Genomic DNA, 18,155 nt, shown 5'->3' on the forward strand with positions numbered 1-18,155 from the left:
CATTTTCGGGGTCCTTGACATGAAACATTGAGCACCACCGACATAGAAACATGAGGGATTTCAGAAAACTGTAGAAGACATTTTTTTAGAATACTTCAGTTGGATGTTGAAAATGAGTAGTATGAGTAGTAACGTTCCACCACTGCCTGCGAGGACACACACACGTGCCCACACAGGAAAAGGTGGGTGCATTTTGTAAAGCTATAGCACTATAGCCTATAGTACACAGTACACGTTGCGTCACAATGAAAACGTCTCTGTCGTACATGACATTGTGTACACTGTGCACATTTCGGCCATTTGAAAATAGCCGATCTTATACAATGCGCCGCATTGTGAGCTTGTAGATCGGCTATTTTCAAAAGGTCTTTGAAAACCTAAATGATGCATTCTGCATAATGCATACTTTTGGTACCCATTTTGACCTGAGATAAGGTTCTAAAAATGTCTTCTACATCCTGACAGTTTTCTGAAAAAGCTATTCAAAAATAGCAGACCTACAAGCTTGTAGATCTGCTATTTTTCAATTAAGTTAAATTGATCCCCCCCCCCCCCCATCGCCGTTATTTCTATTGCATGATTTGAACGGGTGTGTAACGCACCACGAGTCAGAGCGGCGGTCACGGCCACAAAGAAAAAGTGATTAATTCACTAGGAAAACAGAAAGGTTTTTTTTTTTTTTTACTCGCCGTTCGGTCTGCAAGGCGACCTTGGACGGCTCCACGTTGGGGTTCTCCCACTCCATCTGCGGACAGTGCATGAAGTAGCAGAGGGTGTACAGGGCCTCGGGCTCCCAGTGCACGGAGGAGCCGCTGTTGGCCACAGCCGTCGTCTGGTGGTGCTGGTGGGGGTGGTGGGGGTGGTGGATGGGGGTGGTGGTGGTGGGGGTGGTGGTGGTGGTGGTGCCATTGCTGGGGTGGTTCTTTATGTGCAGCGGCTGCAGGTGGTGCATGGCCCGCGACACCAGATCACCTGGAGAGGAGAGAGAGAGAGAGAGACAGTATGGCCTTGTTGTTAGAGTGTCCGCCCTGAAACTGGGAGGTCGGGGGTTCGATCCCCGGCCGGGTCATATACCAAAGACTGTAAAAAAAAACAAAAATGGGACCCAATGGCTTCCCTGCTTGGCACTCAGCATCAAAGGGTTGGATTGGGGGGGGGGGGGGTCAAATGATTCCCGAGCGCGGCACGGCTGCAGCTCACCGCTGCGTCTCACTGCTCCAAGAGATGGGTCCAATGCGGAGAACAGATTTCACTGCGGTAACGTGTGACAAATCGTATGACTTTGAGAGAGAGAGAGAGAGAGGGGGGGGGGGGAGACGCAACAAACGGACATGGTGAACAAACAAACACGTGCCTTAATTGAGATGATGACACAAAATTAAAGTTCTTCTGAGAGGCACGCGCGTGCAAACGCATGCGTGCAGACGTGCGCGCACACACACACACACACACACACACACATACGGTGGGGGAGGATATGTATTGGTCATTATCCAGTGGTGGAAAAAGTATACTACATTTCTTAAGTAAAAGTAAAGTATAAATACTGTAATATAAAACTACTAGTTACAAGTAAAAGTCTGTACTATAGTGACGATGTTCTGAGCGCAAAAATGCAGCATCTTGGACCCGCAGTCAATTCATCAGGACAATCAACTTTAGCGATCTAATTACTGGAATTCGGTGGAATGATGGAGGTTCCAGGTTAAAGAGAAAACCGAAAAGTACTACTGACTGCATTATTTAAGTTGCATGCACGCGCACGCACACACACACACACACACACACACGCACGCACACTGTCTCTGTCTCTGCTTTGACTTCTTTTTTTTTTTGACATCTATAAAAATAGCAGCGCTGTCCTCTGAACTCGTTTGATTATTCATGCTGTCGTGCTGTCAAAAAGCAGAATGCCAGAACAAAAGCCAAATGCCGGATGACGTGGCGTCTCCTCCACCCTGCTGCTCCTATACGACACCGTCCATCCATCTCATGCTGAAGGAGTTCACAGGCGCTCACACAAAGCGGAACGCGCGGCTCACGTCACTTTGCACTACGACTCCAGGGATCTTTAAATGACAGCTTTTGAGAAACTTAAAACTTAAAAAAGCATGGTTTCCATCTCTTATAGCGACTAAATCATGACACTTTTCTGAAAGATTTGAGGCACATTTTAATGATTTTTCAAAAATAGCAGACCTACAAGGTCGTAGCGCAGCACTCGGTACCGCGCTACGACCTTGTAGATCTGCTATTTATCAATATAGCTAAAGCATAACATAATGCTTAAAACACTAAAAGGGGGTTCCCGCCCCAAAATGGGTTAAACCAGGGGTACGATATAGGTAGTAGAGTTTCTCCGTCGCTAGATCGCGGCTTGCTTCCGCTATGGTGGGCGATCCAGATGTTTTCCCTCCGTCCACTTCCATTCTAAGCGCGATCTTTAACACGTTTTTTCTCGGAATTGAAACACGGAGGTGATATCGCAACCTTTTCTGATGAGAGAAAAGGTGACCCACGGTGGCTCAAAAATGGCCGACAACTATTCTTCCGGTTCACCGGGGGCAAATCGCGGGTTCTATATCAGCTCGAAGTTCGAACCCACAAAATCTAGATCTACAAGCTAAACAGCTCATTGTGAGCTTGTACGTAGAGATTGCATATTTTCGGTAGTCGTTGCACAATAAAATATATACAGTAGGGCTTGAGAGTTTAACTAGTGAGCCCAAAGACTATTATGGCTAACCTTCACAGACTTTGTTTTTGTTGCGTATACGTATTGTCAATGCCAGATTAGTTTGATTGCACTTGGAATAAACCAGTACAGTGCAAAGACCTTTTTCAGGCACTGTGTGGAATACAGCGGGAACGGGGAAGTATAAGTGAAAAGGAAGAAATTAAAGACTAACTAAAGAAAGAACAAACCACCAAAAGCAAAAGTATAAAATTACTTGTCATTCCTGCTGCAATTTCACAACAACAGCCCTCCCTTACTCGGAGGGAAACGAACCAAGAGTTGGCTCTCTCCCCCTATAAGCTCGCACACACACGCAAAAAAAGAAAAGAAAAGGAAATAAGGAACTCCAACATCACAGCCGTAAATAATAGACACACCCTCCTCCTTCGATCAATTTCAAACTGGTGGAGGGGCCAAAGCAATCAGTTGAGGTTCTTCAAAGGTTTTCAGGGGATTTGTCACAAAAGCTTGTATACAACAGATGATACCGCTGTACCAATTACCTCTTCCTAGCCTCTGTTTTCTTTTTCCTTTTTTTCCCTTTATCCAAGAGAGCTGAAGTGTGCAGTGGTGGAATGTAACTAAGTACATGTACTCAAGTATACTGTACTTGAGTAAAATGTTGAGGTATTTGTACTTTACTTGAGTATTTCCAATACTTACTCTATTACATCCAAGAGGCAATTTTTTTCTTTTACTCCATATACAATTGTTTGAAAACTTTAGTTGCTAGTTACGTTGTAGATTTTGATTATCATTGCAAAACATACCGTAACCACTTCAGCCGACACATTGTGAGCTTGTAGATCTGCTATTTTAAAATGATTTTTTACACAATTGGAAACTTGGAAACGGGACATTCTGTAGAAAGAGTATACTGTACTTCTATACTTTTGGCACATTATGTACATTGTAATACTTCTGTACTTTTTCTCAAGTAAATATTGAATTCCGAACTTTTCCTTATTCTTCTGCAGAACATTTCTACATTGCGTTGTCGGCAGGACAACATGGCCGCCCGTCTCCCTTTACTGTAATTTAACCCATTTTTCTGAAAAACCCATGTTTCTGTCAGTGGTGCTCAACCTTTTTCATGTCAAGGACCCCCAGAATTATCTCTATATTGGGCCACGGACCCCCATCTCAAAATATGTAGTTCCAGGGACCCCCCCAGAAGCCAATATTTTAGCCATATATATTCAAATATTTGTGCCACATTTTCACGATTTTTCAAAAATAGCAGACCTACAAGCTCGTATTAAATACGTAATGCTTAAAACACCAACAGGGGTTCCCGCCCAAAATAGGTTAATGGTCCAAGCTGCAGCACTGCCATGGGGTGACGCTCCATTTAATCTGAATTAATCACAGAGACCGACCTACAGCTGCACCGCACTCTCTCTTTAGTCAGGGGATATTAATACAATGTCTGCAATGTCTGTCTACTAACACATCCCACATTCGTTTCTATGCAGCAACCCTAGGGGAATTTTTTGACAGCTGCTGATCGTTAACAACTAATTTAAGGCAAAATGTTCTAAATTTCATGGAATGGATTCAGAATAGAATCCAGCTGAATTACAAACCATAGCAGAGAAACCATATACCATAGAAATCAAATGGAATAGAAACCACTGTGGGTTATGTTAGTAGAGTAGACACCTTTACAAACACATTGGTGAAGACATATCTTGGTAAGAAAAATATTCCCAGATTTCACATTATTCTGACAATATTCTCTGACTACTTCCCTTGTTTCAAGGTCAGAGCAGTGTTGATTTCGTAGACTAAAACTAAGACGAAAAATGTTTGTCGACTACCTTTTTTCACTGACAAACTAAAGTGTGTGTGGGGGGGGGGGGGGGGGGGGGGCTATATGGCTATTGAGATGCAATTTAGTCAGACTCATTGACTCATTGAAACTAAAGTAGTGATTTACATAGCTGTGTGTTTGGGACAGTAGTCTATAATGTGTGAAATGATGATGGCTCAATTGCTTGGTAGTTTTACTTTTGAGATGTAATTGAGTCATTAGTACTGGAACTTAAAATGATATGGTTTGTGATCAATTGAGATGTAAATCAGTCAGTAAATACTATAACTTAGAACGACGGGTCACCGTTCTAGTTCTATTGCAGTACCATTCATTACAATAATGTCCTCAATATGCATACTGCTCCACAACTTGGTCATGTTTTGCATTTCAAATACTGGACAGGGCGTGACCTTAACTATCGGAACACGCTGTTTTGTAAGACTTTGTCAGTGCATAGTTGTTTATCTATTGTTGCCTTCTAAAAGGTATTGCATGTGATTGACTGGAATTACCACACAGTAGTCTACAAAAAAGTAAATAACAAACAAAAGAAACAGAAAACACCTCTGACTTGTTTGCCTTTATTTGTGACTGCACAACCATTATTTATGCTATGTTTACTTGCAATTAAGCAACACATTCATCACAACATAAATCATCATGCAACACTTTTATATAGATGTGCTGATATTTATCAGCCTCTATTTAATCAGATTGTTTATGGATACTGTCCACACTAAACATATGTATATGGTATGTGTACACACATGACATGTTTGATGTCACTAATGAAGTAGTGATTTACATAGCTGTGTGTATGGGCAGTAGCCTATAATGTGTGAAATGATGATGGATCATTTGCAATTGCTATATTGTCTATAGTTTTACTTAGTAATAGAAGTTAAAATTATATGGTTTGTGATCAATATGGCCTACATGCTTGAGAGTGAGAAACTTGTCCTTCATCATGTTCTTCTCCATGAACAATCCTGTTGAATTTTACAGTATTGTAATGGTTGTGACTGCATAACCATTCTTTATGCTAAGTTTACTTGCAATTAACCAACACATGAATCAAAAAATAAATCATCATCATCATGTGTGAATTTTCTGGTGCGTTTTAAGGTTGGACATTTGAGAGAAGTGTTGTCCACACTGATCACATCCATAGGGTTTCTCTCCAGAGTGAATTCTCTGGTGCTTTTTAAGGCTGGACATTTCAGAGAAGTGTTGTCCACACTGATCACACCCATAGGGTTTCTCTCCAGTGTGAATTCTATGGTGTGTTCTAAGGTGGGACATTTGAGAGAAGTGTTGTCCACACTGATCACATCCATAGGGTTTCTCTCCAGAGTGAATTCTCTTGTGCTTTTTAAGGTTGGACATTTCAGAAAAGTGTTGTCCACACTGATCACACCCATAGGGTTTCTCTCCAGAGTGAATTCTCTGGTGGTTTTTAAGGTTGGACATTTCAGAAAAGTGTTGTCCACACTGATCACACCCATAGGGTTTCTCTCCAGAGTGAATTCTCTGGTGCTTTTTAAGGCCTGCCATTACAGAGAAGTGTTGTCCACACTGATCACACCCATAGGGTTTCTCTCTAGAGTGAATTCTCTTGTGGTTTTTAAGGCTGGACATTTCAGAGAAGTGTTGTCCACACTGATCACACCCATAGGGTTTCTCTCCAGTGTGAATTCTATGGTGTGCTCTAAGGCTGGACATTTGAGAGAAGTGTTGTCCACAATGATCACATCCATAGGGTTTCTCTCCAGTGTGAATTCTCTGGTGTGTTTTAAGTTGAGATTTGTAACGGTAGCATTGTCCACACTGGTCACAATCGTGCGGTTTTGGTTTAGCCAAGCTTCTATGTTCATTTACTGTTGGTAAGACAGGGAGGCCAGACTGATGATGCAACACTGGATTGGAAACAAAGATAAAGGAAAAACACATTGAGAGGTTGAATTCAATTGAATGCAATGTTTTAATTATCCAAATATGACAGGTGAAAGGGGCAAGTAACATACCATGGTCTTTGGGTTCCTCCTGTTCAGCAGAGTTGAGGTTGACAGAGTTCATCTTCTCCTGAAGTCTGGAGTCCACAGTCAGATCTGAGCAGAAATGATTGATATCCTGGAGCAGTTGTGGAGAACTGACACAGAGCAACTCTTATTATACTAGAGAGCCTGAGGTGGAGCCACTAACTGCTTGGATTGATAGGCCGCAGAGGAGAACAATAGAACCACCTCTCAGCCATTCACAACCTAACAAACTGCTGCATGCTCCACCCCTCCCTTCTCCCCAGGCATGCTCTATCTATATCCAATACATATATGTATGGACATTATGTACATAGTATTAAAAGCATAAATGTATGTACTGTATCAGTACAGTGAATTGTTACTGAAGCAGAGACATATTCCTTCAGTCACAACAGAACCAAGTAGAACCAGCTCTGATGAAGATACAAATGATCCTTATACTTTGATCTTAATTTATCTTACAATGTTATATTCTTTAAAATTACAAAGTTTACTATTTAATCTCTATTTTATGTTACTCGCTAAATGTGTGAACACACATGAACACACAGCACTCCTACAAACCACAGATTAACAACTAATCTGCCCTCGTCAAAAAGGTCCCTTAAGGTTTTAAGTAGGCAGACAGACAACTGGGAGTCCTTTTACTGTTTACTGAAAGATGGATTTATTCCTCTTCATTTTTAGTGTAGCGGGACACACACAGTAAAACTACAAAAAAAGAAAATAAACATGGGATTGGTAATATATACTGTACTGTTCACATCAAGCAAAGCTGTCAAATATTATGCAAGAAGTAGTTTTTGTAACAATACAGAAAACAAGTACTGAAAACAAGCAGACACTGTATAAAGCAAATCCAATAACAGAAGGCTACAGCTAATGCTAAAGCAAGTAATGCTACAGCCCTAAAGCTATACACATAGGCTAGGCTAGACTAGGTTAAACTAAGCTACAAGTCTAAATAACTCACTCACTCCTGTAGTAAGACAGCAAAGAACAACACATAATAATTTGTAGAAGAACGGAAAGCATAACTCACAAGCAATGATCCTGTGGTGATCACAAACAAAACAAAGATCAAAACGTCTGCTCTCTGCATTGACAACTTGCAAACAACTGCGGAACATATAGAACTACGGGAGCTTCAGAGGACCAATTCTGACCGCAACACTAGAGCCTAGAATAATACACGGCGCACATACACCACCTAGTGGCTGAACAACGGAAGACATAAAGGCAAAATACAGGAGCCAGCACAACAACAACTCTTGACTCTGAACATTTAACCGAGATAAATAAAGTAAAAACAATGAGTCTACCAGTTATTTGTTTTCCAAGACACAAACTGCCACCCACCCCTGCACTAAATTGTACACAAGTCATCAAACTACATTATTATAATTAAGTTGCTTTATTATCTAGAAGTTTTCTGGTTTCACAGGACTGGTGTTGTTTTGTACAGTATATCATAAAATGACTGTTTCAGCATTTACTCAAATCAGCAAGGAATGCACAAGTCCAATACTTTACAGCAGAGGAAACAAGAAACAAGAAACAACAAGAAATTAGATTGAAAATCACATTCATAGCAAGTGGAAATATTTCAAACATGAATCTGTTTAATGTATAGTAGTAGTTAGATAGGATACGTATATAGAGACCCTATGTCAGATCAGGGCATTTCTGTACTGAGGACACTCCCTAGGGACATTATGGTTACCATTTCCGGTCATATTGATTTTGCTGATTGGAGTTTCCGTTATCTGATGATCTCATCAGATTGCATGAGGACGGCAGTTTCATCTGTGCCAGTTTGGGTCAGCATATTGATTATGTATACATGCATTTTCATCTTTGGCAGTTGGGGGATCAATATGATTCTAGTTCTGCTTTCGAATTGGTTTCACATCCCCATCTGTTCAAACTGAACTGCGCATGCACTGATTTGTGTAGGCGAACTGTCCTATTGATTCTATCTGTGTGTGTGTGTGTGTGTGTGTGTGTGTGTGGGTCTGTGTGTGATCATTCAACTTTCTCCATCTATGTGACTTCCTCAAAATCGACAGACTGTGGCTGGCCGGTTTGGATGCAAGACAAGCAGTTTCTAGCCTGTGTGGGCATATTGTACTGATGTCCGAGGTCGGCGGCACTTGTTATTTTCAGCTAGTATTTTAATTCACCATTTTGTTATTTTACTGACTTCTTCATTTTGTCATTTAGCCAAGCCGATGATGGCTGAGTAGCAATGTTAAAAATTATGTTCAACCCTAACCATGTGACAGTCTGTGATATAACAGGCACCTATGGTATGTTTAAGGTAAAGCATTTAGGCAAAATACAGGAGGGGTATAGATGATGCATGCTTAAAAAAGTATAATTGACATGATATGGGGTTTTTATTTTAGACCATTGGATTTAGTTAAGTAGAGTTCAATACACATCTTTGGACGTGACTATGTTCTTTATCAGTATTATATAATATTACAGTTTATTTAGAGTATAAGACTAGTCATTAACCATTGGTACCAATTTTCACATGGTTTCTAAACTTTGAAAGTATGACGATGTGTTAAGGCATAATGATGCAAAAGTAGCAGATCTGCAATTCTCACAATATGTCACTCGTAACAGTCTCCACATCTAGGACTCTTACTATTATTTCAATAGACCTATACCTATAGCCCCTGTCTCTGTATCTTTCACTCCATAGTACACCAGGCTGAGCAGGACAGATACCTACCATTTTATAAATGGTTCTGTCTACCTTCATTGGTTTGCTCGTCGATATGCCTGTATCAACTTGGGGTCATATGAACTCTGTAAATCAGAGAGTTAAATCACTAAAAGACGTTTGAATGTTGAGTGATTCCAGACATTTATACCTGGTGTGCTAGTAAATATGCTAGTAAACACATGAATATAGTGCTTTTGTATCCGTTATTTACTATCAATGTCAGTAATATGATAGAATCAGATACTGTTTACTATGAATAAGTTCATGTGGTGCATATATTCTTTACATTTAGGGGTTGTTTGGACTCATGCACTGAGACACATGATGTTTCGGGGGTATGTGTGTGTGTGTGTGTGTGTGTGTGTGTGTGTGTGTGTGTGTGTGTGTGTGTGTGTGTGTGTGTGTGTGTGTGTGTGTGTGTGTGTGTGTGTGTGTTTGTGTATGTGTATGTGTGTATGTATGTGTTTGTGTTTGGGTGTTTGTGTACGCTATATGATGTACGGTGTGTGTGTGTGTGTGTGTGTGTGTGTGTGTGTGTGTGTGTGTGTGTCTGTGTGTGTGTGTGTGTTTGTGTATGTTATGTGGTGTACGGTGTTTGTGCGTGTGTGTGTGTGTGTGTGTGTGTGTATGTGTATGTGTATGTGTACGGTATGTGGTTGTGTACGATATGTGGTGTGCGGTATGTGGTGTACGGTGTGCGTGTGTGTGTGTGTGTGTGTATGTGTATGTGTTTGTGCACGGTATATGGTGTACGGTGTTTATGTTTGTGGGTGTTTGTGTGTGTGTGTGTAGGTGTATGTGTGTGTGTGTGTGTGTGTGTGTGTATTTGTGTACGGTATGTGGTGTACGATGTGTGTGTGTGTGTGTGTGTGTGTGTGGGTGTGTATGTGTATGTGTGTGTGACGGCTGACGTTCAGGTATGCTCAGACATGGTTGACCAATTTTGAGCTGTGATGCTGGCAATAATATTGATTGGTATACGATTAGTTAGATCGATGTATACAATGTGTAATACAGTACATACTTACATAGATTAGTTAGATAGTTTTTTTTTTGTTACCATCTCGCAATATTTGACTTTTGATATGGATATAATTTCATTAACTGGAGGCATGGTTGGTGGAATCCTAAAGGCTGCATATCTATATGCCACTATAGGGGACTGTCCCTGTTTGCCACATGTTTAAAGTAATCATGTATACCATATTGACGTAACCTGTATATTCAGGTGTATAATTTCCTGTCAACCAACATTAGCACGCATTCATACTAGTTTTAAGTATATACGTACGATATACTTAGATTTTTTGCATGGTTCAGGTTGTCTTATGGTTTTATTTTAATGTATGACTTGGGTTATTTTTGGTGTGTGTTGTGGTGCTTTGTGAGTTTTGCATGGTTCATGGGGTCTTAATGTTTTGTTTTAATGTATGACATGGGTTATTTTGGTACGTGGTGGTGTATTTTGTGACATTTGCGTGGTTCAGGGTGTCTTAAGGTTTTATTTTAATGTATGACGTGGATTATTTTTGGTATGTGATGTGGTGTTTTGTGACATTTGCATGGTTCAGGGTGTCTTAATGTTTTGTTTTAATGTATGACATGGGTTATTTTTGGTATGTGGTGTGGTGTTTTGTGACATTTGCATGGTTCAAGTTGTCTTAATGTTTTGTTTTAATGTATGACTTGGGTTATTTTGGTACGTGGTGGTGTATTTTGTGACATTTGCATGGTTCAGGGTGTCTTAAGGTTTTATTTTAATGTATGACGTGGATTATTTTTGGTATGTGATGTGGTGTTTTGTGACATTTGCATGGTTCAGGGTGTCTTAATGTTTTGTTTTAATGTATGACTTGGGTTATTTTTGGTATGTGGTGGCGTATTTTGTGAGTTTTGCATGGTTCATGGTGTCTTAATGTTTTGTTTTAATGTATGACTTGGGTTATTTTTGGTATGTGGTGGCGTATTTTGTGAGTTTTGCATGGTTCAGGTTGTCTTAAGGTTTTATTTTAATGTACGACTTGGATTATTTTGGTACGTGGTGGTGTATTTTGTGAGTTTTGCATGGTTCAGGGTGTCTTAAGGTTTTGTTTTAATGTATGACTTGGGTTATTTTTGGTATGTGATGTGGTGTTTTGTGACATTTGCATGGTTCATGGTATCTTAATGTTTTGTTTTAATGTATGACTTGGGTTATTTTGGTACGTGGTGGCGTATTTTGTGAGTTTTGCATGGTTCAGGGTGTCTTAAGGTTTTGTTTTAATGTATGGCATGGGTTATTTTTGGTATGTGGTGGCGTATTTTGTGAGTTTTGCATGGTTAAGGGTGTCTTAATGTTTTGGTTTAATGTATGACATGGGTTATTTTTGGTATGTGGTGTGGTGTTTTGTGACATTTGCATGGTTCAAGTTGTCTTAATGTTTTGTTTTAATGTATGACTTTTGTTATTTTTGGTGTGTGTTGTGGTGTTTTATGAGTTTTGCATGGTTCAAGGTGTCTTAAGGTTTTGTTTTAATGTATGACATGGGTTATTTTGTTACGTGGTGGTGTATTTTGTGACATTTGCATGGTTCAGGGTGTCTTAAGGTTTTGTTTTAATGTATGACGTGGATTATTTTTGGTATGTGATGTGGTGTTTTGTGACATTTGCATGGTTCATGATATCTTAATGTTTTGTTTTAATGTATGACTTGGGTTATTTTTGGTATGTGGTGGCGTATTTTGTGAGTTTTGCATGGTTCAGGGTGTCTTAAGGTTTTATTTTAATGTATGACATGGATTATTTTGGTACGTGGTGGTGTATTTTGTGAGTTTTGCATGGTTCAGGGTGTCTTAAGGTTTTGTTTTAATGTATGACATGGGTTATTTTTGGTATCTGGCGGTGAGTTTTGTGACATTTGCATGGTTCAGGCTGTCTTAAGGTTTTATTTTAATGTATGACTTGGATTATTGTGGTATGTGGTGGTGTATTTTGTGACATTTGCATGGTTCAGGTTGTCTTACGGTTTTATTTTAATGTACGACTTGGATTATTTTGGTACGTGGTGGTGTATTTTGTGACATCTGCATGGTTCAGGGTGTCTTAAGGTTTTGTTTTAATGTATGACATGGGTTATTTTTGGTATGTGATGTGGTGTTTTGTGACATTTGCATGGTTCATGGTGTCTTAATGTTTTGTTTTAATGTATGACGTGGATTATTTTGGTATGTGGTGATGTATTTTGTGACATTTGCATGGTTCAGGTTGTCTTAAGGTTTTATTTTAATGTATGACTTGGATTATTATGGTATGTGGTGGCGTATTTTGTGACATTTGCATGGTCCAGGGTGTCTTAAGGTTTTGTTTTAATGTATGGCAGGTATTATTTTGGTATGTGATGGTGTGCTTTCTGAGTTTTGCATGGTTCATGGGGTCTTAATGTTTTGTTTAAGGTATGTAGTGTATTATTTTGGTGTATTGTGGTGTGTTCGAGCAGGTTGACCATCTGTTTGACCAGCTGTTGATTACAGACGTCTCCATCAAATTGGCGAAGTGAAACCAAATCGAAAGAGGAAGTACCACGTGGAGTAGTCGCAACTGTCAATCTGAAAGTGCCATCAAACAGAAGAAATCTGATTAAATCTGATATTATTATTATTATTATTTTTTACAATACGTCAATTTGAAAACAATGCCATTTGTTTCTTATACCTTGAATGGCATTGTTTTCAAATTGACGTATTGTAAAAAAAATAAATAATAATAATAATAATCTCAGATTTAATCAGATTTCTTCTGTTTGATGGCACTTTCAGATTGACAGTTGCGACTACTCCACGTGGTACTTCCTCTTTCGATTTGGTTTCAATTCGCCAATTTGATGGAGACGTCTGTAATCAACAGCTGGTCAAACAGATGGTCAACCTGCTCGAACACACCACAATACACCAAAATAATACACTACATACCTTAAACAAAACATTAAGACCCCATGAACCATGCAAAACTCAGAAAGCACACCATCACATACCAAAATAATACCTGCCATACATTAAAACAAAACCTTAAGACACCCTGGACCATGCAAATGTCACAAAATACGCCACCACATACCATAATAATCCAAGTCATACATTAAAATAAAACCTTAAGACAACCTGAACCATGCAAATGTCACAAAATACATCACCACATACCAAAATAATCCACGTCATACATTAAAACAAAACATTAAGACACCATGAACCATGCAAATGTCACAAAACACCACATCACATACCAAAAATAACCCATGTCATACATTAAAACAAAACCTTAAGACACCCTGAACCATGCAGATGTCACAAAATACACCACCACGTACCAAAATAATCCAAGTCGTACATTAAAATAAAACCTTAAGACAACCTGAACCATGCAAATGTCACAAAATACACCACCACATACCACAATAATACTAGTCATACATTAAAATAAAACCTTAAGACAGCCTGAACCATGCAAATGTCACAAAACTCGCCGCCAGATACCAAAAATAACCCATGTCATACATTAAAACAAAACCTTAAGACACCCTGAACCATGCAAAACTCACAAAATACACCACCACGTACCAAAATAATCCATGTCATACATTAAAATAAAACCTTAAGACACCCTGAACCATGCAAAACTCACAAAATACGCCACCACATACCAAAAATAACCCAAGTCATACATTAAAACAAAACATTAAGATATCATGAACCATGCAAATGTCACAAAACACCACATCACATACCAAAAATAACCCAAGTCATACATTAAAACAAAACCTTAAGACACCCTGAACGATGCATATGTCACAAAATACCCCACCAGCTACCAAAATAATCTAAGTCATACATTAAAATAAAACCTTAAGACAACCTGAACCATGCAAATGTCACAAAATACACCACCACGTACCAAAATAACCCATGTCATACATTAAAACAAAACCTTAAGACACCCTGAACCATGCAAAACTCACAAAATACGCCACCACATACCAAAAATAACCCAAGTCATACATTAAAACAAAACATTAAGACAACTTGAACCATGCAAATGTCACAAAACACCACACCACATACCAAAAATAACCCATGTCATACATTAAAACAAAACATTAAGACACCCTGAACCATGCAAATGTCACAAAACACCACATCACATACCAAAAATAACCCACGTCATACATTAAAATAAAACCTTAAGACAACCTGAACCATGCAAATGTCACAAAATACACCACCACGTACCAAAATAACCCATGTCATACATTAAAATAAAACCTTAAGACAGCCTGAACCATGCAAATGTCACAAAATACACCACCACGTACCAAAATAACCCATGTCATACATTAAAACAAAACCTTAAGACACCCTGAACCATGCAAAACTCACAAAATACGCCACCACATACCAAAAATAACCCAAGTCATACATTAAAACAAAACATTAAGACAACTTGAACCATGCAAATGTCACAAAACACCACACCACATACCAAAAATAACCCATGTCATACATTAAACCAAAACATTAAGACACCCTGAACCATGCAAAACTCACAAAATACGCCACCACATACCAAAAATAACCCAAGTCATACATTAAAACAAAACATTAAGATATCATGAACCATGCAAATGTCACAAAACACCACATCACATACCAAAAATAACCCAAGTCATACATTAAAACAAAACCTTAAGACACCCTGAACGATGCATATGTCACAAAATACCCCACCAGCTACCAAAATAATCCAAGTCATACATTAAAATAAAACCTTAAGACAACCTGAACCATGCAAATGTCACAAAATACACCACCACGTACCAAAATAACCCATGTCATACATTAAAACAAAACCTTAAGACACCCTGAACCATGCAAAACTCACAAAATACGCCACCACATACCAAAAATAACCCAAGTCATACATTAAAACAAAACATTAAGACAACTTGAACCATGCAAATGTCACAAAACACCACACCACATACCAAAAATAACCCATGTCATACATTAAACCAAAACATTAAGACACCCTTAACCATGCAAATGTCACAAAACCCCACATCACATACCAAAAATAATCCACGTCATACATTAAAATAAAACCTTAAGACCCCCTGAACCATGCAAATGTCACAAAATACACCACCACGTACCAAAATAACCCATGTCATACATTAAAACAAAACCTTAAGACACCTTGAACCATGCAAAACTCATAAAACACCACAACACACACCAAAAATAACCCATGCCATACATTAAAACAAAACCTTAAGACACCCTGAACCATGCAAAACTCACAAAATACGCCACCACATACCAAAAATAGCCCAAGTCATACATTAAAACAAAACATTAAGATATCATGAACCATGCAAATGTCACAAAACACCACATCACATACCAAAAATAACCCAAGTCATACATTAAAACAAAACCTTAAGACACCCTGAACGATGCATATGTCACAAAATACCCCACCAGCTACCAAAATAATCCAAGTCATACATTAAAATAAAACCTTAAGACAACCTGAACCATGCAAATGTCACAAAATACACCACCACGTACCAAAATAACCCATGTCATACATTAAAACAAAACCTTAAGACACCCTGAACCATGCAAAACTCACAAAATACGCCACCACATACCAAAAATAACCCAAGTCATACATTAAAACAAAACATTAAGACAACTTGAACCATGCAAATGTCACAAAACACCACACCACATACCAAAAAATAACCCATGTCATACATTAAACCAAAACATTAAGACACCCTTAACCATGCAAATGTCACAAAACACCACATCACATACCAAAAATAATCCACGTCATACATTAAAATAAAACCTTAAGACACCCTGAACCATGCAAATGTCACAAAATACACCACCACGTACCAAAAATAACCCATGTCATACATTAAACCAAAACATTAAGACACCCTTAACCATGCAAAACTCACAAAATACGCCACCACATACCAAAAATAACCCATGCCATACATTAAAACAAAACCTTAAGACACCCTGAACCATGCAAAACTCATAAAACACCACAACACACACCAAAAATAACCCAAGTCATACATTAAAACAAAACATTAAGACAACTTGAACCATGCAAATGTCACAAAACACCACACCACATACCAAAAATAACCCATGTCATACATTAAACCAAAACATTAAGACACCCTTAACCATGCAAAACTCACAAAATACGCCACCACATACCAAAAATAACCCATGCCATACATTAAAACAAAACCTTAAGACACCCTGAACCATGCAAAACTCACAAAATACGCCACCACGTACCAAAATAACCCAAGTCATACATTAAAACAAAACATTAAGATATCATGAACCATGCAAATGTCACAAAACACCACATCACATACCAAAAATAACCCAAGTCATACATTAAAACAAAACCTTAAGACACCCTGAACCATGCAAAACTCACAAAATACACCACCACGTACCAAAATAATCCAAGTCGTACATTAAAATAAAACCTTAAGACAACCTGAACCATGCAAAACTCACAAAATACGCCACCACATACCAAAAATAACCCAAGTCATACATTAAAACAAAACATTAAGACACCATGAACCATGCAAAACTCACAAAATACGCCACCACATACCAAAAATAACCCAAGTCATACATTAAAACAAAACATTAAGACACCCTGAACCATGCAAATGTCACAAAACACCACATCACATACCAAAAATAATCCACGTCATACATTAAAATAAAACCTTAAGACACCCTGAACCATGCAAATGTCACAAAATACACCACCACGTACCAAAATAACCCAAGTCATACATTAAAACAAAACATTAAGACAACTTGAACCATGCAAATGTCACAAAACACCACACCACATACCAAAAATAACCCATGTCATACATTAAAACAAAACATTAAGACACCCTGAACCATGCAAATGTCACAAAACACCACATCACATACCAAAAATAATCCACGTCATACATTAAAATAAAACCTTAAGACACCCTGAACCACGCAAATGTCACAAAATACACCACCACGTACCAAAATAACCCATGTCATACATTAAAACAAAACATTAAGACCCCATGAACCATGCAAAACTCACAAAGCACCACAACACACACCAAAAATAACCCAAGTCATACATTAAAATAAAACCATAAGACAACCTGAACCATGCAAAAAATCTAAGTATATCGTACGTATATACTTAAAACTAGTATGAATGCGTGCTAATGTTGGTTGACAGGAAATTATACACCTGAATATACAGGTTACGTCAATATGGTATACATGATTACTTTAAACATGTGGCAAACAGGGACAGTCCCCTATAGTGGCATATAGATATGCAGCCTTTAGGATTCCACCAACCATGCCTACAGTTAATGAAATTATATCCATATCAAAAGTCAAATATTGCGAGATGGTAACAAAAAAAAAACTATCTAACTAATCTATGTAAGTATGTACTGTATTACACATTGTATACATCGATCTAACTAATCGTATACCAATCAATATTATTGCCAGCATCACAGCTCAAAATTGGTCAACCATGTCTGAGCATACCTGAACGTCAGCCGTCACACACACATACACATACACACCCACACACACACACACACACACACACACACACACACACACACACACACATCGTACACCACATACCGTACACAAATACACACACACACACACACACACACACACATACACCTACACACACACACACAAACACCCACAAACATAAACACC

At 38.6% G+C, this 18,155-nt stretch overlaps 1 protein-coding gene across 1 annotated transcript in view; it reads right to left on the minus strand.

Moving 5' to 3' along the window:
* LOC310853751 (ankyrin repeat and BTB/POZ domain-containing protein 3-A-like) overlaps nucleotides 1-18,155 on the minus strand; it is a 215,180-nt gene that overhangs the window by 43,722 nt on the left and 153,303 nt on the right. Inside the window, 1 exon segment of the mRNA XM_083758173.1 lies at nucleotides 690-972. Within this exon segment, the coding sequence (XP_083614299.1) occupies nucleotides 690-972 (283 nt within the window).

This window comes from Protomyctophum parallelum (assembly GCF_964188405.1).
Source record: "Protomyctophum parallelum genome assembly, chromosome: 22".
NCBI classification, from domain to species: Eukaryota; Metazoa; Chordata; class Actinopteri; order Myctophiformes; family Myctophidae; genus Protomyctophum; species Protomyctophum parallelum.